Genomic DNA, 20752 nt, shown 5'->3' on the forward strand with positions numbered 1-20752 from the left:
TAGCGTAAAAGTTAGGGACTCATTAGTTCTGCTGTGGTTGAAAGCATCTCTGCAAAGCGTATCTGAATGCTATCCTCAATGCGGCGCGAGGGCATAAAACAAATTAGCGTATTGACGCAATACCGCTGTCAGAACTTCCATTCTCTTAGAGAGTTCAGTGTTTGTGAGCTAATTTAACCTTGTCAGGATATAAAAAGCAGTCCAGTCTCTGATGTTCTTTGACCTTGTCAAGATATCAGATTTGCAACAGGTTCAAATTTGGAAAAGATCACTCGATTTCTCCAGGTTTCTAAAGTAGGTGGAGTAGGCATATATTTTATGAGTAGTTTTTATGGATGAAACATTAAACCAAGAACGTGCCTTCTCCTTCTCAAGAATGATCATTTCATGGTCCATTTCCCATGGGCTGGTATTTGTCCAGTATCCTTATTCAAAATACTGCCTCAGCACACTCACTACAATGACAGAAACAACTTCCTACAATATTCCTAATGTTAAGTGCAGCCATAAGGAATGTTTGAGCAAGCGTATGCAAAGGTGTTATTATCAATGGCACAAATTATCCTTGTTTTTCAATCTGTCTGTAATTTGTGGACCTGGAGCTGCTCCTCGCTATCATCGCTTGGGATTCTGAAGATGCGAGATCACCGCGTGGTGCTGTGATTGCTGAGGGAGAAAACACACAGTTTTCAGGAAATTGCTTCTGTTGTGCAGAAAAAAGGCCCGAGTCACAAGTGAGTAGAAATCAGAGCATGAGTAACAGCAAAAGCGTACCGCAGACAGGTCAATAAAGACCGGACTATAACATTCTTGTCAGCTTGTATTTGCCTTTTAACATTTTAGCATGTTGTTTATGAATGCAGGGAAGTAAGGTGGAGAGGCGATTTGACAGGTACCATACCTCAGCAGAGTACAGTCCACCAGTATATGAAGTCCGATGTCTTCATCATCTCCAAAGGGCTTTTCATTGTGAATAACGAGCAATACATTTCTCACAGGTGACAGAAAAGATGCAAGGCTAAAGAGGAATTTCAATGATTAAGAACTGACCTGAAAAATGGGTGTAGGGTTCATATTTCAAACATAGACGTTGGCATAGAAAAAGGAGTAAGAACATGCTGAGAATAAAAAACAACGCTGGAGTCAAGGCTGGCATTGCTCGTGGAACAGATGGGAGAGGTGGCAGATGAAAAGAGAGAGGATCAAGGCTGGCTGTTACAGTCTAAAACGAAAACCCAACACATTTGAATTAGCTGTGCTCTGCAGAGGGAATGGGGATGGTAAAATCAAAATAACAGGAGAGAAAAGAAAGATTCTGGTGGCGGTGCTTTGGCAAACCAGATGGAAATCAGCCAAGGAAGGAGACAGCAAGGAAGAAGAGAGTAGCAGGTAGGCAGGAAAAAATTAGGACAGGAATAAGAAATGTATTCCTTGGGACTGAGACAAAGCAACGGGAATTGATTGTACTGTTGGAAGAAAGCGGAAGATTTTGCCAAACAAGAATCATGGATTTAGCATGCATAGTCTAATCTGAAAATGTTCCTTTTATCTTTTTCCAGAGTCTTAATAATGTAATTTGCTATAATCTCAGTAGAAAAAATTGAAGTAATCTATAGCAGATTTTCCATGCACACGGATAGTTCAGCATATACCTAAGTGATTTTAGCGGTAAAATATATATAACGTTCCTTGCAAATAGCAAGAATGCAAGTAGCTCAGATAAATACAGTAAATACCAATTTGCTATAAGTTTCTCGCAATGGTTAGCTAAGCTAGTAACAAGCTGCACTGTCACAGCTACTATGCAGCAAAGGGAACTTAAAGTTGTACAATTATCCCTGATTATTTTACATTAGGTCTACCACAGGGTAGTGATGTTGCTTTTTTTGCCATCAGAATCACATAATAGAAGCCTAAGCTATTCCTTAGTGCCTGTCATCCTCGGGTATATGTACTGTTAATGGGAACAGGATGCGTTTGCTAATCAGGAGAGGAAGCAGAATGAGCATGGGAGGTCAGGATGTACTTTTTATTTTTAAAAAGACTCTTGAGATCCAGAAGGAACATATGGGACTAAACAATTTAAGAAAGATTTGGAACTTGAAACTTTCATTTGTATTTCCTCTTTATTTACATTTACTGGTATTTGCAAAAGTTCTGCGTATTTCAAAAATCCAAAGACAACAATCTTTTTCGAAGGGAATAATTTCTTGACTGGCCATAGAATCAAAAGATTCATACATTGGTACAGCCTTTTTGCATCCTACACGATCTGCATATTTTAAGATATTTTCCTAAAGAAAAAAATGATGACAATAATTCTGCATAGAAAAACCAAATATTGATGGCATATAAGTCCAGAAGGGACCACTATAAGCATTTAGTCTAAGCTCTTGCCAAGGGCCTTCTCAGAATGTAACTGTTTCAACAAGGATTTTTAGAAAATATCTGATTTTAACTGAGTATTTTCAGGAATTCACTACGATACTCAGCATGTGATTGCCAAGGTCAATGACACATCACTGAAACAGCAAAATAAAAGATGAACTTTATTTCTAATGGGAATATGATTAATATCACCATTCAAATACTGGGTGGGTTTTGTGGTGGTGTTTTTTTTTTACTGCATCCACCTCTTCAAATGTTTTATGTTCTCAAAGTTACTTTCCTGAAGCATGTACTCCATGTCATCAAGTCATTCCTGAACTATCCTGTTGATAAGTATACGGAGTGATCGCTAAATGTTTCTGCGCACAAGGCAAAAATTTCCAGTTCTTCAGTCTGGCGGTTTCTAGTTTCTTTCCATGTCTCCTGTGCACCTGCTGAAACACATGAACATTTGGTTGAATTGCAGCCACTGTCTCAACCAGGATTGTGCCAGGATGAATCGCTGAGGAAATACATTCCTGATAAACTCATATTTATTTCTGATTAGCACATGTATTAGCCCTTTCTAGCTTCCTTACTCACTTCTACCTTATGTTCAGAATATCATCTATTAGAACCCATTAAATCAAACATAGCCATGATTGAATCCTGCATTCTTTGCAATAAGTAGCAAATTTCTCCTGGACTTCTATGGAATCGGGATTAAGCACTTGGCCTTTTTAGGGGTTTGACATCTTATTATTTGATATCTGGCCTTCTGTCATCTGTCATTGTTTTCATGATTATTGCACTGCTATGTTCCTTTCAACAAGTGATTGATGCTTATTATTAACAGTCCCCCTGTTGATGCTTTGTTCAGATTCTGAACTAATGCATTTCTATATGAGCTTTTATCATGGATTTAGAAGAATGCATATAAGAATATCATCTTTTGTTTTTAAGATTACAGTCCTTACCGCTTGCTAGATTCTTTTCTTTTTCTTGTGCAAAAAGTATTGAATGTGATTCCCAGTAATGTAGCCTGATTTTTTATACACAGTGTTAATGAGTATGTCTATTCTTAGTACACGGTCATAAATTACTATCACTGATAAATTTCTTTTTTCTCCTTTGCCTGCTTGCATCTTTTAGATTAGCATAGGACTGTCACAGAAAATAGAGAGTTGAAGAAGGCCTTATTTTATTATCGGCATTTTCCCTTGTTATTAAATTCTGATTAAACTGTTTTGTTGCTGATTCACTAGCCCATGCTGTCCTTTTGTACATACTCGTCTCAGCTGAAATCTTTTATTTTTCTCTGGCACACCAACAGTAGAGTATGGCCACATAATTCGACATTTTTTGTACATGTTCTGACACGACACAAATCTGGAATACTACATGCACATACACACAGACATTGTACTTGATGTATACATATACATACTTACAATTCTGTAATGGAAAAATATGCATTAGAAAATGAACAGCCAGGGTGGTATCAGTTGTGATTGACATGGCAGTTGTTATTAACTCACCACAAATAGTCTGTACAACCCCCCCAGGCGTAACTGGTAATTAACTTCTTACTCAGGTCACTTTTATTTTACCCACCTGCTATGCTGTGTTCCGTAGGTCTTTAACTTGAAAGGTGTGGCAAGGACACTGTCATGATCTTCAGGATCTTCATCCATAAACTGTTTGACCCAGGTAAGGTTGCTCGCTGTGTAGTGCCCACTACAGTGGGATCCAAGCTTAGCTTAGCATTTATCCATGGTTTAGTATAAACAATAAAATAGCATTTTGCTATCTAACCAGATAAAACATGCACCACTATGAATTATTCTTACTGTATCTGACAAAGGTCTTGATGTGCATGTGGAATAGCACTGTTCTCTATGGCACAACCCCCCCCCCCAAAACCCCAAACCAAATGAACCAAACCAAACAGCTCAGAGATTTAAATCCTTTCCATAACTGTAAAGACAGTAAGTTCAAAAAGTGAGATTCTTCCAGATTCCATTTTTATATTTTGCATGATCTTAATCCTTTTTTGTATTTTAGTTCATTATGCAGCTGTAATGTGTATTGGCAAATAGGATTCTTTTTTTATTATAAAATATTAAAATACAATCTTCAAACGGCAGTCTTTGCTGCACTTTAACATCATTTGATATACATAAGGCGATTCTTCAGACCTGGGTGAAAAAAGTGTGTGTTTATGATTTCTCTGTGCTCCTGTTAAAGATTGGCAATATTACTCTAAAGTATTTACTAAAAGTAAATGCTGTTACATCTCATCATCTAGGGCACATTGAGGACTACCTGAATGCAAGCTTTCCCCTGATATCTTAATCTATCGACTGTCACAGTGACACTGTTGGCTCCTGCCACAGAATTCAGGGCTGGGTTTTACGGTGGAGCACGCAACCTGACTGCTGGGAGGGACCAGGTGGGGGGCAGAGCGAGGATGGGCGGTAGCCACCCTGCCATTCCACCCAATTAGCGCCCTAGGGTCTATAAGCTCATCAGGTTAAAGTTTGCCCTCTTTTTCAGGCTCATCTCTTTTTGTGGTGAGAGAGATGATGATGACACAAGTACAGATGGAAGCTCGTACAGAATTTCCTGGTGAAATGACTCAAATGAAACTAAACTCGTCATGAATCAGTGATCGGTAAAGGGCCCCAAACTGTGTTCGGGAGATGTACTTATATTGACATCTGAGTATCTGAAGCTTCAAGACCTTTCTTTGTCTCTGGAAAGGAGAATTAAGACAATTTAATAATGGGGAAAAAAAAAAAAGAAAAAAAGGAAATGCAACGCAAGATGAGTATCCTGTCCTACATGGATATTCTTCATCTTTATTAACATAAAAAAGCAGTGTTTTAAAAAATATATACCAGCAAATGATCAATTACTAGCAAATTCCTTGTCATGGTATTGCTACACTGCTCTTCTTCTATATGTGTGTGTTCATGTGTGTGTGTGTGGTGCATAGCAACAGACTTTGTGCCAAACTGAAAAATGTTAATTAAATTAAATGCTTGCAATAAATAATATGGCTTGAATGCATCTTGTAAAAAAAAAAAATAATCCCCATTATATATGAAAATGAAATACCTCGATAGGTTTAAACCTTCCTGCATATTAATTCTTCTGTTTTGGGTACCACAGTTTAAAATATACTTTTGAGGTATACCTGGAAGGTGGCTACATCCAAATGTCATCCCGATGAAGACCAATGAAATTAAAAAAAAAAAAAAAAAAAAATAGGCGGCTTTTTTTTTTTTTAATTTGCATTTCTGTATTCCATCCAAGCTACCATCCCCTGCTGTCACACAGAGGAACCGGCGTGTGACTTGTGCCTGTTGAGAGCAGCCCAAACTCGAGGGGCTCTGCGTGCAGGCGGCGGCGTGGGCAGAGCCGCGCGTCCCTCGGCGGGAGGTTTGGGCTCAGGTACCCAGCCCCAGATAGGGTCTCTCGGGGGGCCGGGCGGGGGGGGAGTGGGCAGTGGTGCGGTCGGGACGGGACATCGGGACCAGGTCCGGGGGGGCCGCCGGCCCGGACCCCCGCCGCCTTTCCTCCCCTCCCTCCCGCCCGAGCCCCGGCTCCGGCGGCCGGCGCGGCGCCTCTGTCCGCGGTGCTGAAGGGTGGCGGCGGCCCTCACCGCGGCCGCGCGCGGAGGGGCGGGGCGCGGCGGCGAAGGGGGCGGGAGGGGCGCGCTCCCGCCGGCCTCGCTGCTCGCGCAGGCGCGCCGCCGCCTCGCCGGCTGCGCCGCCAGCCCGTTGAGTACGAGGGAGCGCGGGCGAGCGCGTGTGAGGGCAGGGCCGGGCGGCGGGCGCGCTCAGGCAGCGGGAGCACAGCGGCGCCGCCGCCAACGGCACGCGGCCACCCCCCCTCCCCACACACACACACACACACACACCTCCCCCCTTATTTCCGGAGCCGGGACGAGGACCGGAGCGGCGGCAGCTCTCAGCGGCAGCGTGGGCAACGGCTTCTCCAGCGCCTGCCGCCCGCCGAGGGGTTATTTTCGTTTCTTTGCTCCCGTGGTTGGCTTGCTCCCGCCGGCCGCTCTGCCGGAGCGCAGAGGATCTAATTTGCTGACGAGCGCGCTCCGCGGAGGAGGACGACGAAGAAGAAAGGGCTGTTTCCGTGGCTTTGTGGATGCTCTACTTTTCCTGGAAATGCAAAAGATTATGCATATTTCTGTCTTCCTGGCTCCTGTGTTGTGGGGACTGATCTGGGGGGTCAATTCTAACAGCATACAGATCGGTAGGTGCCCGCATGCCGGGGGACCTCGCTCTCCTCCCGACGGATCCCCCGCTCCCTCATCCCCGCCGCTGTCACTCGGGCATTCCTGTCATGTCGCCGCGAGCCCAGCCCCACCGCGGTACCCGCCGGGCGCCCGTGAGGTCCCCTCCGGCGGCCGTGGCCGACGCCTCCCCCCGTCCCCTCGCCTTCCCCCGAGACGCACCGCTCGTCCCGCCGCGGCCCCAGGCTCCGCCGCGGCGGACGGGCATGGGGCGGACCCGCAGCCGAGCTCGCTCCGGCAGCCGTGCCCGAGCTGGCGGAGCCTTACCGGCACCCCAGCCCAGCCCCGGCGGCGGGAAGGGACGCGGCCCCGGCGCTGCTCTGCCCGTGCCCCCGCCCGCCTGATATGTGTGCGCGTCTGTTTCCCTGCAGGGGGGCTGTTCCCGAGGGGCGCCGATCAGGAGTACAGCGCGTTTCGGGTAGGGATGGTTCAGTTTTCCACCTCGGAGTTCAGGCTGACTCCCCACATCGACAACCTGGAGGTGGCCAACAGCTTCGCCGTCACCAACGCCTGTGAGTAACTGGACGCCGCCAGCCTGCTGTGGCGGCGGGGCGCCTGCGCACGGCGCGGCGGGGGGCAGGTTGTGTGTGCGGTGTGGTGGTTGGCGGTGAGGGGGGCGCTACGCCGCCGCCGAGCAGGTGCGGGAGGGCCAGGTCCCGGGGAAACGGGGCGCGGGGTCTGCCTGCGCCTCCGCAGCCCTCGAGGAGGTTTAAAATGGTTCCTGCCGCCCCTCTCCCCACGCGTTACATAAGGCTGCGGGGCCGCCCGCGGCGCTCCCCCACCGCCCGAAGGCTCGCAGTGGGCTCGACCGCGGAGCTTTCCCGTTAACCGGCGGGGGCCCCCTCCCGACAGCAGTCGAGGGGGCGCGGAGCGGACGGCTGCACGGGTGATCAGCCATTTTACGCCGCGCGGCGCTCCGGGCTCCATCTCGCCTTCCCGGGAGCCCCTCGCCCTCATGGGAGGCCACAGGGCCTGCCCGTTCGCCGCCCTCAGCCTCGCCGGGAGCCCGCCACCCCCGCGGGTTTCGCGGCCGGCTGCGCGGGCGGTCGGCGGGGCTCAGCCCTGGCTCCGCCTCCGGCGAGGCAGAGCCCGGCGGCATGCGGAGCGCGGAGCACATGTGTTGCTCGAGGAAGCGCTGGGGAAGGCGGGGTGGTGCGGCGCGGTCCACCTAGCACCGAGAGAGGAGCCCCTGGGTGGGCGTCCCGCGATGATGTTCGCTTCTGCCCGCCGCTCGGTGCCCCCGTGGCAGCTGCCCGGCGTTTGGCCGGGGCGGGGTGCACTTGACCCCGCGGAGCGGCGTGGCTGGCGGGAGAGAGCCGGCCGGGCGAGGGGCAGCTGCAACAAGGGGCTGCGGGCGCTGCCCGTGTCGGTGATGAGAGCTGTGTGCGTGAGGCGGTCGTTCCCAGAACGAGGAGAGGTGTTCGCCTTCCCCCGCTGCCCTGCCTGACATGCCCGTTGCAAGCGCAACCGGGGCAGGAGGGAGCCCGCTCTTGTGCCGTGCTGGCCGCTCCCGCCGACCCACGGCTAACCGGCCGCCCGGCGCCGCGCTCCCCCGAGGCGTTTTCCCGTCCCTCCTGGAGACAAGCCGTAAGGGACCCTGTATCTGGAGGTTAGCTGTCAGCGAGAGTAATTTCCCTCCATTGGCGAAGTTTTTTTTTTCTTCCCTAATTTAGCTTCGTTATGGTAGGTGCGGTGGTGCTGAAAAGGGGCGTCTCGGCACAGACGCTGGGATAGGTAGTGCAAGAGCTCAGCCCAAGGAGCTTTCAGTGGCACTTATGAGTATAGGAGGGTATAGCACACATAGCTGAAGGCAAAAAAGGTCAGAGCATCAGAGCATGTAACCAGCCACCGTAAGGCTAATTTGCTAATCTTTGCAAACTGGGGAGTTCTTGCTTTCTTAATTAATGAGGGTTTCCAGCAGCCAGAACTGCGTGTGGTTAGTATTTGCAGTATATGTTACTGGGACTGTTGGTGAAGTAAGGGGTTGTGCAGCAGTTCAGATGGCATTCAGCAAAAATGTGATTGGTGTTTCTGTGTTTCTCAGTTCTCTGAAGTCAAAGAAATCCTGAAAATAATTTGTGTAAAACCCCTGATTTTATTTTTTTTTTCCTAGTACTGGAGACAGGTATAGCCACCTGGTCTTTGCGAAAGTGAAGGATTCATATTTTTCTCCAATCTCATAGATTTTTTTATCTGTGTTTGCATGAATGCATCTGCCTTGTTCTTGAGCTTAGCTATCTTCCTTGGAGAACTCTTACAATACTCAGATGACGTGTAGGCTGCAGTGATGGACTTTGAGACTTCCAGCAGAAAGGAGATGCTATCCACGTTTCCGGTTTCCCTTTCTCTGACCCTTGTCCAAGGCCTCCATTTTCAAGCAGTTTAAAGAGCACCAAATTAAGACATGAACATCAACTTGCTTTTCTATCATATTCATCACCACAGATGGTTTAGTGAAGTTATCTTGTCGATCGGATTTAATTGACTAGTGGACCATATGCTAAAAATATATATAGTATTTCCTTGATTACTTTCCAAGAAAGGTTTGATTGGAGAACAAGAAAGACAAATATTTGCAATATAAGAAGCAAAATTTAGCCGTTGATTGCAGAGCACTGCATGCACAAAATGGTTAAGGACTATGCACATTTTTGCTATCCCCTTTATGCTTGTTCTCATTTGAAATATTGAAAAATCTGCAGGTTGGTTTTTGGTTTGGTTTGGTTTTTTCCAGAATAGTGTACAAAGAACCTGTGTCCAAACCCGGTACCGTTAAACAATGCAGGTGTGAAAGAAGGTCACAGAAATGTAGGATAATACGAACTGAAAATGGTTCAGTATTTACCCAAGTATTTCACCCCAGCAAGGTGATTTTCCTTCACAGAAATGCAGTGGCAGGCTTATGCTCTAATAGAAACAATGACCTTTTTCTACCCTAACAATAACAAATTTTCTAAAATCGACAACCGAAATAGTTCAGCTTTTGATGTGAAATGCCCAAACCGGCCCGGTCGGAGGCCGCAGGAGCTGCGGGCGGCGGTGTGTAGCCGTGCGCCCGGTGGGGTGGCAGCCAGCCCCGGCCCCTGCCCCAGCAGGTGGCAGCCGGCAGCCCCGCTTCAGGTGAGTGGGGGAGTTGCTGCCTCCCTCCAGCCGCTTTGGAACCAAAGGGAAACTGGGGCATACAAGTCCATCCGCTTTAAAAACAAACAAACAAAACCCAAGGCCGCTGTAAAACTATTTAAAGGAATCTGCAGACTTCTTATCTGCACTTCCCAAGAGTTCATTCATGGAGCAAACAGTTTTCAGATGAACGACTTGTATTGCTGGTGCTACTTTTAAATTAGGTTCCTAAACTTCCAGAAAAAGAGGAGATGGTGGTCATGTACCCCTGAGGGATGTTTGAAACAGTAAGACTACTCAGTCATTTAAAGGTGACCAGAAGATATGGGTAGGAGAGGAGGAATGGACACTCTGTGAGTAGGTAGCCTTAACTTATTTAACACATCCATAACAAACAGTCACTTTAGGTTGTTGTGAGTCTTACGCAAAGTCGTGTTGACAGGTCATCAGGAGTAGCTGTTGGAATTTAATTGCAGTTTGACACCTCACATGTCGGTGTCACTAGGAGGCTTGATGGTTTTGATTGAGAGATGGCACAGTCTTTCTTCAGACTGGTGGCACAATTAAGAGAAATGTTCACTGCCATGACTGCTGTTACATCCTTCAAGAGAAATGGGCTAGGCTTAGCCCTGCTTGAGAATTCTTGGTGATTCAGAGGATTACAATCTAGGTGGGGAAGGCAAATGTTAACAAAGCAGTTCACTGGAATAACAAAACCTCTTTGGCTTTCAGCAGCTGGGTGGAATTGGAAGGTATCAAAAAACCTGGACTTTATGTCCTTCAGCATAGTGTAATTGAGTCTAGTTGAATTGGAGAAATGCTGACCATCAGTAATATCAGATTTTTTAAAAATTGTTAATTCTGTCAAAACAAGAAAAGAGGAAACTGGTGAGGATTAGATCCTTTCCTCTTAAACCCATCAACCCAAACAGTTGTATTATGTACTCACATATTTTTTGCACTGCAAGGATATTGGAGTTACCTAGAGAGAGATTTGCTATGAAATACTATAAAACCTCCATAACTGTAACAAGTTTTTCATATAGTAGTTTCAGCACAGGCGTAATACGTGCACCGTCTTGGATGTTTAATCCTGCTGGCTCAAGAGCCAGTGTTGAGCTTTTCTGTTTTAAATCAAGTCTTACAGCTCTGCAGGGATCACTGCACCATGACATTATGACAAGGGGATGCTGATTCATGCATAAACCTTAGATCCTTTCATTATATCTTCAACCAGCAGCTTTGAAAAGCTATGAATATCTAGCACGTTGCAACTTGGGAGTCATGGCGAAGGTTTTCCCAGCCATTTTGGAATATAATGCTATAGATTGCATTCTTAAAGAAATAGCATTCAGCATACTGCTGGCAAAATGATTAAAGAATAAGCAAAAAAAAAAATCCTGTAGTGGTAAAGATGGGAGAAATTTATTTGTGTTTATTTGAATTACAATTGCTGTGGATCAAGCGCAAATATATTTCACAATAAATGATTAGAACTGATTTTGAAGGAAAGGAGGAATTTATTAAATGCTTATGTTTCAGTTCATTCATATTCCTGGTCCTTCTCATTTCCTTTTCACTATAAAACATTTCTCAGGCTCAGTGAGCAGATATGGAATAAGTTCTGTACCTTCTTGTAATTAAAATGGACAAGATCAGATGGGTTTCTGTAGTAAAATGATACAGTAAAGCCGGGTTGCAGCCTACAATAGGAACTTCGGTGCTTTTGCTGCTCTCAAAACATTTTTCCCCTCAAAATCAAGCTCTCTAGCAAATTTTAAACGTTCTTCTACTTCTGAGAGTTATTCGTAAAGAAACCTGGGGTATTTATTGTGTGATAGTGCTGTCCCTGGTGTGCATCTTTGCTCCTGGCTCACAGCATTTTCACACAGCCGTGATCCAGCATGTGGGCAGATAAAAATATGACAGTTTTGGCTTGACTACTTGACTTTTCAGATTTTATTATGTGATTATTGCATTAATTTTGTTCATATATCTGAAAGAAAAATTTACCATGTGATTTTGAATATAGTATGAATAAATATTTTACTCTTATAAACCTTAAAGTGAGTTATATTTAACAGCAGTTTGTGAGTAGCATATCAAACAAGCCTTAAATATACAAATCAAGCTCTTAAATCAACCAATACTATCAATCTCTTCAATATATTCATATATGCTTTTATTTATAGTTAATATATGAAAATGTAGTAACTTTGTTTATGATAATAAAGGCTTTAATTTACACCAACTTTGATGGGATTATTGACTGCACATAGCTGGAGATGTACTTAACTCCTTGCATACACAAGACTTACTGTACTACCCAGTGGGTGTTACACACCCTAAAGCAGAGGTCACTGCATTAAGTGATACTGTTACTGCCGATTTCTTCAGTTCTTCTATCAAGCTTCTCATGATTAAAATATTTTCGAGAATTAATGCCTGTTTAACAGATAAATAATTATTTTTTAACAGTTGATAATTACTAGGGAAGTATGTAATAACTGGGAACATGTTACTAGTTTGAAAATGCATTAAACCAGTAAAGAATATTCTATTATTATTATGTAGAAAACCGAGATAATCAGCATAATTAATTTATCAGGCATCTTATGTGAAAATGTGATTAAATTGTAAAAAAATATTTGCTCAAGGAAAATCTACTTTTAAATTAATAATTCTCTAATATGTGCTGGTAGGATAATTTTTAGGAAACTAAAAGGAGAAAATAACCCACGGTAAATGTAAAAGTATGTATATATGTACATGTGTATACACACACACATATAAATGTACATACTTATATAGTGAACAATAGTTTATTTTGAATGTCACATTAATAGAAATCAGTACATTGGTTAAATGCTACAATCCATTTTCTGAAGAGGATTATCTCAGAGCTCTTACTAGTAAGATAATTTATCACTTTAAGTCAGTGTTCTCACCTCTGTGAATTGAGTGCATGAATTACTAATACTGAAGGTTCATGCCCATATTCTGGAACCAGCGTCATTGCAACTGGAGCCAAGGAATGTCAGGTCAGCCTGAAAATCACACTGAAAAGATACCTGAATAGGTAAAAAATTAGTTGTATATATCAAACTCTCTATGTGTGTTTATGTGAATGGGCTTCTCATATGACTATTAACTGGAACTTTCCTTTCTGAAATGAACAAGATTTTTCCATTATTTTGTAATTAATCATTGTGTTTGTCAGAACATGAATACAGTGGCATCTGCTTTTAGAAGACTGTGGACAAAGGATTAATTCCTTTTGCCATCTAGATTTCTGAAGAGGTATAGGGCAAAAGCCTGCATGTTTTTATACAAAATACGTGGGTTTTTGAAGCATCATTATTATTTTGTCTTCAAACCTTAATGTTTTCCTTTAATAAGTTTATTAAAAAAAATCTGCATTGACTGCAAGTACATATTAGAGGTAACCTTGTTAAAACTGAAAAAGGGCTTTGATTTAAGTTAGTCCTTCCAATAATGAATTCTTTATGGATAAACAATAAGGAGTGAATAAAAGCATCAGACAAACATAGTGAATGCATATTGTAAAACAGATCAACAGTAAGGAGTAAAAGGAGGTTTTAAATAATCATATGTTGAACAAATTCATATTGCACCTTCTAAAATCAATAACTGTGCTTAAAATACTGCTATTGTATTTATTTGTGTGCAGTTACAGAGTGGTATAGATGTCTTTTGAAATACTGTTTACTTCTCTTTATCTGTCTGTATCTAGGCCCACCAAAGGACATTTTTTATTTTTAATGCAACACTGCTGTGCCCTCTTGTTTAACAATTATTCCATAACAGATCTTTGATTTATTTTTTTTTTATTTTTCATTGTTTTAAGAAAGGTTCTCAAATCAGGCAGTTTATGGGGACATTACCTTTCTCCCCCTAAAGTTCCCATTTGGGAAATTAATATAGAGTTTTAACATTTCTGCCATGAATCTGATTTAATGTACAGATACTTAATGCATATACCTATGGCTAGTTGCTGTATGAGAGTGTAAAAAAAAATTCATAAGATAAAGATATTCATTATGATTCTGCAGTGAGGTGTGGTTCAGCTCCAGCTACTACTATCTCCCATCACCTGCTCCTAAACCTGACTCAGAGAAATTAATAGGATTTTTTTTGAGGGTTGAAATGTTACATGCAGTTCAACTAAAGGTGATGAAATTAAGCACAAAAAATTGTCTTATTTCAACTCTAATCTACTATTTTATTTGATATCAGAGGAAGGATATTCAGGTCTATATTCATTAACTTAAATCAGCGTGTGATCGCTTTGTATGCTTGGGGTGCTGGGTTTATAACTGAATTACCAATCACTTAAGCCAGTCCATGAGTGGCTGACTTACTGAACTTTATTACATGCGAAAATAGTATATTTATTACTTAACTACAGAAGGTAAACATTCTTGCATTTCACTGCTGAAAAGAAAGAGTACTTTGTCATTTTTGTTTTAAAATGGGCATATTTTTTTCCACATGATTCTTCCAATGAACAAGAGTAGGACAAAATTCTGTAAAATGATCATATTGGCCCTGACTCATAAATGCATACTCACACACCTGGTAGAAGAGTTTCAAAGCTCAGTACAGGACAGTGGCTAATTATATGAAATGTTCAAACTAGATATATGAACACGTACTTGCTATGCTATCCTATGTATTCAGTTTAATCTCAATTTCAGGTAGTTAATATTGCATTGATTTGATGCTGCAATTTTTCAGGCTGCTGTGATTAAGGCTGTTATACCACTGTAATTGATCGTCAGTATAAATGTGTTTAAAAACATGACTTGGGGTGGAAAAGATGCCTCTGTTTATTGCAAATTATGTGAACTGATTTTCTTTCACACACTTTGAAAATTGCAAACTACAGATTGTTTGTAAGCACTCGGTATGATAGATAATTTAAACAGCAATCTGTTAGGTAATGTGGAGATGTTCTCATCTATACGGAGAAGACTGCTTTCAGAGCTCGTGTCAGCAACAGGACTAGAGAGCTCAACAGAACGGTTTTGCAACTACTTTGCAGCCTGGAGAAAGGATTTGTTTTCTTTTCCTTAGTTTTCTGCCTTTTATGAATGGATTTGGTAGTTGTAGGACTCTGGTCTATATCCATAAAATGAAAAAGGCTAATGTGGTTTACCATCCCATGTAATGTGAATCTAAAATATTTGAATGTGTTGCATTCCCTTGTATATGTGTAAACTACCTCAGAATGTCTGCAAATGTATGCTAATGAAATAGACTCTACAGCTCTGAGCAAGTCAAAGAAATTTGTTCAATAATCTCATAAATCTTGGAAATTGAGGATGTTGAGGGTTTTGCTTGCTCAAAATGTTCTTCCTTGATACTAGTTATGAGCTGTGTTTGATAAAATGTCTTCCAAGCCAAAATGCTGATTTTTTTCCCTTTATTTTTCCCTCATATGTATGTAGCAAATTCCATAATGCATTAATAATGCAGTCTCAGGGGGAGTTCTTGGTACAAATCTGGGATCTTGAAAGCAGCAAAACTATCCTGCATGATTGCGCCTTCTGCAGACATACTGATATCAGGGAGTTTATTCCAGGTGTAGTATTTGAAAAGCAGGGTAAATAATTTGCATGGCTGGTGCGTGCCAAGCTCATACTTATATAAGCTACAGCAGTGTTACTTATAGCAGAAGCACCGGCATTACAGTGAGTGGTGAGGAGAATCCTCCATTCATACCTTGTCCATGTCAGGCAGAGGACCTGAATTTAACCCTTTGTCTTTCATTTCCTAGTTGAATGCCCGTAGTGCTGGACCATTTTTGTTTTGACGTTATTCTCCCTCTCTGTCACTTTTCTACATTTTTCCTGCCCCGATTAAATTTTGGTGAAAAAAAAATCTCAGTAATCTTACTTTTGTCCTGATGCAGGAAGGGGGAAAAGTAACTTTTAGGTTTTTGTGAGCAGGAAAACAGTTTCTTGCCCTTTGTTGTTGTTATGGTAAAGTATAGAAAGGAAAAAAATGGCAATGTTAGGAAAATTCAGTTTTATTAATGTAAATAATTGCTCAATTAACAAATATTAATTGGCCAGGTTTATACACAGCTTTAAACTTTTGAAGCCATTTTAAATGAACACCTGGAAACATAATCGTATAGTTTTATTATATTTAAATAATAAAATGGATAATAATAATAACTAGATGGATTTGAGGGATCAAGAAATAGATGAGAATATGAGTCACTATACATTATAAATTGCAGTATGAGTGTGGTTTTAATTTCACTCACAGCCTTACATCTGCCCCATTTTAAGGTGCTGTCATTTGGTGAGAGTGGACCATGCTGAAATTCTGAAAAGTCATGACTGAAAAGTCATTCAGTCCTTTTACTGACTAATCAGATTAGTTCATGTATTCAGCAACCTGATCCCATAGTCTGGGAGTCCAGAGTAGTAAGACCAGACTATTTTTGCTCAAATAAATGGTCAAGCTTCTGCTGATGGTGGTAGGAACAAAAATAGATTCCAAATTCATATTATTTCTTTTTCTGTATGAGTGTGGAAGACCAATTTATTTTTTTTTTTTTTTTTGTATGGGAAGAGGCAGGGATTAAAGAATTCCTAAAAAGTGCTAAAATGTTTGAGCATCTATTGGACCTACAGAATATTTTTTCCAGACTTTACAGTCCGTGCTCATGTATGACCCTGTTTTTTTTTTAAGTATTGCACACATTTCTTAAGTGCTTTGTCAGGACTCAGTATGGAAACCTTAGAAAAATTATCCATTTCAATTTAATGTAAATAGAACTGTTAGCTTAGCTAAGAAAGGAGAGATTTGGTCTGTGTTTGTATAGGTGAAGAGGAAAAACATAATGCTTGCTCCCTCTGTTTGCATCTGATCATGGATATTATTCTTTGGTAAAATCTTTGCATAAATTTGAATTTTTCATTTTTTCTTAAATCCTTTTTCACTTGTAGGAAAATGTGTTTTGGCTTGACTTTATAGAACTCAGTAGTGTCCTTCTGCTATCGAAGTAAGCAAACATCTGTGAAGTGCAAATACTGAATTATTAGCAAGTGAAGCACTTAATGTTTCTTTGAGTTTATCTCTTTACTTCTATTTCAATATGATAAAAAGAAAATATATTCTTCAACGTCTCCATTTGTGGAGGCACTTTGAATTCACTTGCAATTAATACACCTGAAGACCCAGTTTGTGATACTTGTGCTATCCTGTGTGACCCCAAGGTGAAGCTCCAGAAAATGTAAGTATCTTTCAAGTGCTGTAGCACATCTGGCAGCCTGTCGGGACACCTCAGATACTCCAGTGTCTAAAGTAGCGCTTGGTATGTGTTCTTAGTAATCTGAATAATTTCCTGAGTTTCATGAGAAAAGAGCATGTCTGTAAACACCTAAACAACTTCTAGGAACTCCGGCATTTTTGTAGGCTGTTAAGTACTGTTGCAATTAGTTGGTGGTTGTAGTGGAAGGGATGGATCATACTAAGTCATAACTTAGTCATTCCAAAGAAATGCATACTTTCAGGGATACTATATGACTATTCCAACATGTTGAAGAGCCTCCAGTATTACTACACATCTTTTTTTCCTGTTAGCTTTGTCCTTCTGGAGATGCAAAAAATGGTTCGCTTCAGGATTTTTCGTTTCCTTTCCTTTCCTTTTGGACCCATCAGTACAGTGGTTCAGTCAGTGTTGCGACTCCTAGCATGACTTTCCATTTTCTAGTATGCAGAATCATGATTTCCTATGCCAGTGTTTCTGGCTTGATCTTGCACTCCAGGAACTTGCAGTGTTCAATTTTTACAGTATTTCGTTGTTACATGACATCTTGATATGTATATGTTGCAGCATGTAGAAGCCATTTTCCAAACTAAATATCAAATGCCTTAAAAAACCCATGTATTTGAAAAAAAATTTCACTTGGTATGTTTCCTGTCTTCATATAGGTGATATATTTCAACAATGTAGATCTAATGTTGAAGTTTCTTTTCTTTTTTTTTCTTTTCTTTCTTTTTCTTGTTCTGTTGTCATGGTGCTCACAGTTCTCCAAAACAAGTGTTGCTACTACTGCGTTATTAAAAAGACTGTGAAAGTAATTGTGCTAATTATTTAATTTTGACACATTGCTGGTTCTGTAAGTAGAAATTTGTGCCTTTAAAATTAAGCGTCTTATTTACTAAATGTCATTTGAAACTTCCTGAGGAAGCTAGCAGTGTTTGCAGGAACATGGTTAACCTAATCGTATCACTACAGATTGCTTACCAATTGTGAGCTTAGTTAGGTGCACTGCAACTTAAGTATCTTTGCATTTGGTCTGATTCCGCACCACCACCACCACCCCCTTTTCAGAAAAATTCTGGGTTTCTTCTCTGTAGGCTTCCTTTTTCTCCTTTCATCTCTGCCAACCAACTAAGTATTCAAAAAATATCTGTTTCAGGAACTCTAGCCCATCTCATTAGAATTGTCTTCAGCTTTCCAGGTTCGAGCTTGTTAAGAACTCCTTGCTCAGTGACTGATTTTGTTTAGGATACAGATCTGTTGGGTCATAGTGACATTAGTGATGGATGTAAAGTAAAGGTTTTGTTTGTTGTTTGGTTGGTTTTCTGAACATTTTCTGTATTAGAACTCAAGAAATCTCATCTCATTCCAAAGCAGCTTCCTAAATGTGTATGACAGACCAAAGGAGAGACTGTATAACTTGACAAGCCAGGAAAAAGTATACCTCACTGCGGAGTAATCTCATGTAGTTCAGATCCGTCCCACCCATCCTTCCAGACTTTCAAGCCAGAGGTCAGATGTGCACATTGCAGTTTAGGTTGCTTCTCGTATTTCTGGGAATTCCTTGTTCTGTAACCCTTGGTGGCTTTATATACTTGCTTTGAGTCTTTCCTAGCTGTGGTGACATCTCCAATTCTTTTCCATAACACAGGCCTTACAGGCCAGTCCCCAAAGTGATTTGTCAACTACAGTGCATAATACTGTCATGTGTACAAACTGGGAACTTACAAGAGTCCAGGAATGGAAGGAGGCTGGAGGTATCTGTTACCCAAACTGAGTGGTTAAAATTAGATGCCTAACAATGAAAATGGCAACAGTTGGCACCTGTTGGAATGGAAAAGACAGAAAGCTGCTATTTAGAACCTTGTAACCAAAACTGTCCAACTAAAACTGTTCCTCTCCCTTCTTGGGTGACTGACCACAGCCCTGAAGCAAATGAAGCGGGCTTGATGGCCAGCAGGTTCTTTCTCAGCTATAATGAGTTTAAAGGCTCTGGTTGTATGGTGCTCTGGATGCTATGCTGATCTTCCACCTTTTGGTTGGAGTAGCCCAATGCTGTAGAAAGAAGTGAGACCGCCTGGGAGCTCAGAGGATGGTAGAAAAGAGAAGCTGACTTTTTGCCTTATCCTTATGGAACACAGTTGGGGCCAGGGTGAGCAGGGTATTTTTTTTTTACACGTGAAAAGAGAAGCAGTTACACGATCAGGTCTTTTTTTCTCCCGGATGTACTAACCTAAAGGTTTCTCATTAGATTGAAGTTCTTCATTGTATCTTCTACTAGTAGACATGTATTTTTAAACCTGATGTGGTAACAGAAAATACGTCTTTTGGCCTCCCATAGGAGGGACTGCAGTGCATTTTTTTAATGAGTTTGTTATTATCCTGGAGTTAGAGTTTGTATTCTATTCTGTATATTTTAGGTGGTAAAAGTTAACACTGTATTTTAAGGCGCACTGGCCATGAGCAACATGGTACTTGCTTTTCCCATGGGTCTAATTGCTTCATTGCTTCTAGATTAAATTCAGGGTAGGGAATTTAACCTGTAGAGTTCTGTGAATGTTTAGTTCTGGCTATATGGATAGACAATTCTTGTTTAGCTGTTGTGACAGCTATGTTCATGGACACTTAAGCTAAAGATCAGGATGGTGTTGACAGGATGTTTTCTATGAAGGATGCTCCAATGTCTATGTGCTTTTCATGATCTGCTAGGCAATCTGCTTGATCCAAAGTATTTGCTGAAGGTACTGGTTGGAAAATGAGAAGGGGAATTATTTTTAGGAATGATATTTTCCTTTTGGTCATCAGATAAAATAAGATTAGCTTGTTTATTTCTGTATAATCTTCATGCAGGAAAGGATTAATTCATATCACGCTCCATTTCTATGAAGGAGAAAGTAGGAGATAACAATAAAGCACTCAGGTTTTTTTCTCTCTCCCCCCCCCCCTTTTTTTTTCTGGGTTATTGAGCAAAAAGAATGGAAGTTCCATTTAGGGTAAACATGTTCCTATCACCCTTTAGAGGCACATAATATAATCTATAGACTATGCCTATTTTTCATTTCCTGTTTCTACATAGGAAATGAAAAATTGGCATAGTCTATAGATTATATTATGTATTATAAACAGGACATAAAATTTCAAGGAAAACTAAGCTTACAAACAAATAAAACAGTCTTGTCAAGATCTGGATTTTTCATACATAGCATGAAAAGTGAACTGTTTAAACCTAGAAGTCAGGATAATGGCATGAATAACTGTAGTGATAGGCTGTTGAATAGCAAACGAGGGCATCAAGAGAAAAATTAACAGAACAGCCTTGTTCTGGGTGTGTCTGTAACTTTTTACAGGCAATGAAATAACAGTGATCACAAAATTTTATGCAGCCCTCAGGAATAGGTTAACAAGATTTTCCTTCAAAAATCTCTATTCAGTTGATGTAACTCACTCTGACAGCTACTATAGGTTGAATCCTGAAAGGTCCAGAGTACTTAGCATGCCAGTAAGAGTTATCTGGAACTGCAGAAATTCAGCAGGACTGTGATTTACAGGGTTTGTGCTGGCCTTCACCATGCATTTGACTACAGTTCATCCCATTTTAGCTCACCCATGTAATTATGAAAAACAAAATATACAGAAAATATTTTGAG

The 20752-nt window shown here is 41.6% G+C and overlaps 1 protein-coding gene across 6 annotated transcripts in view; it reads left to right on the forward strand.

Annotated features, from left to right (window-relative positions):
* Nucleotides 1-6069: 6069 nt before the first annotated feature.
* Nucleotides 6070-20752, forward strand: part of GRIA2 (glutamate ionotropic receptor AMPA type subunit 2) — a 96766-nt gene continuing 82083 nt past the window's right edge. For 5 of the 6 annotated variants that reach the window (XR_012835309.1, XM_075751775.1, XM_075751776.1 and 2 more), the window contains exons 1-2: nt 6112-6642; nt 7054-7194. Coding sequence is in view for 5 of the 6 variants with exons in the window: in XM_075751775.1 (XP_075607890.1) it covers nt 6555-6642; nt 7054-7194 (229 nt within the window). In the remaining variant the exon portion in view is untranslated. Of the gene's footprint in view, nt 6643-7053; nt 7195-20752 lie in introns of all 6 variants that reach the window. The other variant, XM_075751772.1, reaches the window with a different exon arrangement.

Source organism: Balearica regulorum, chromosome 4 (genome assembly GCF_011004875.1).
Source record: "Balearica regulorum gibbericeps isolate bBalReg1 chromosome 4, bBalReg1.pri, whole genome shotgun sequence".
Classification (NCBI taxonomy): domain Eukaryota; kingdom Metazoa; phylum Chordata; class Aves; order Gruiformes; family Gruidae; genus Balearica; species Balearica regulorum.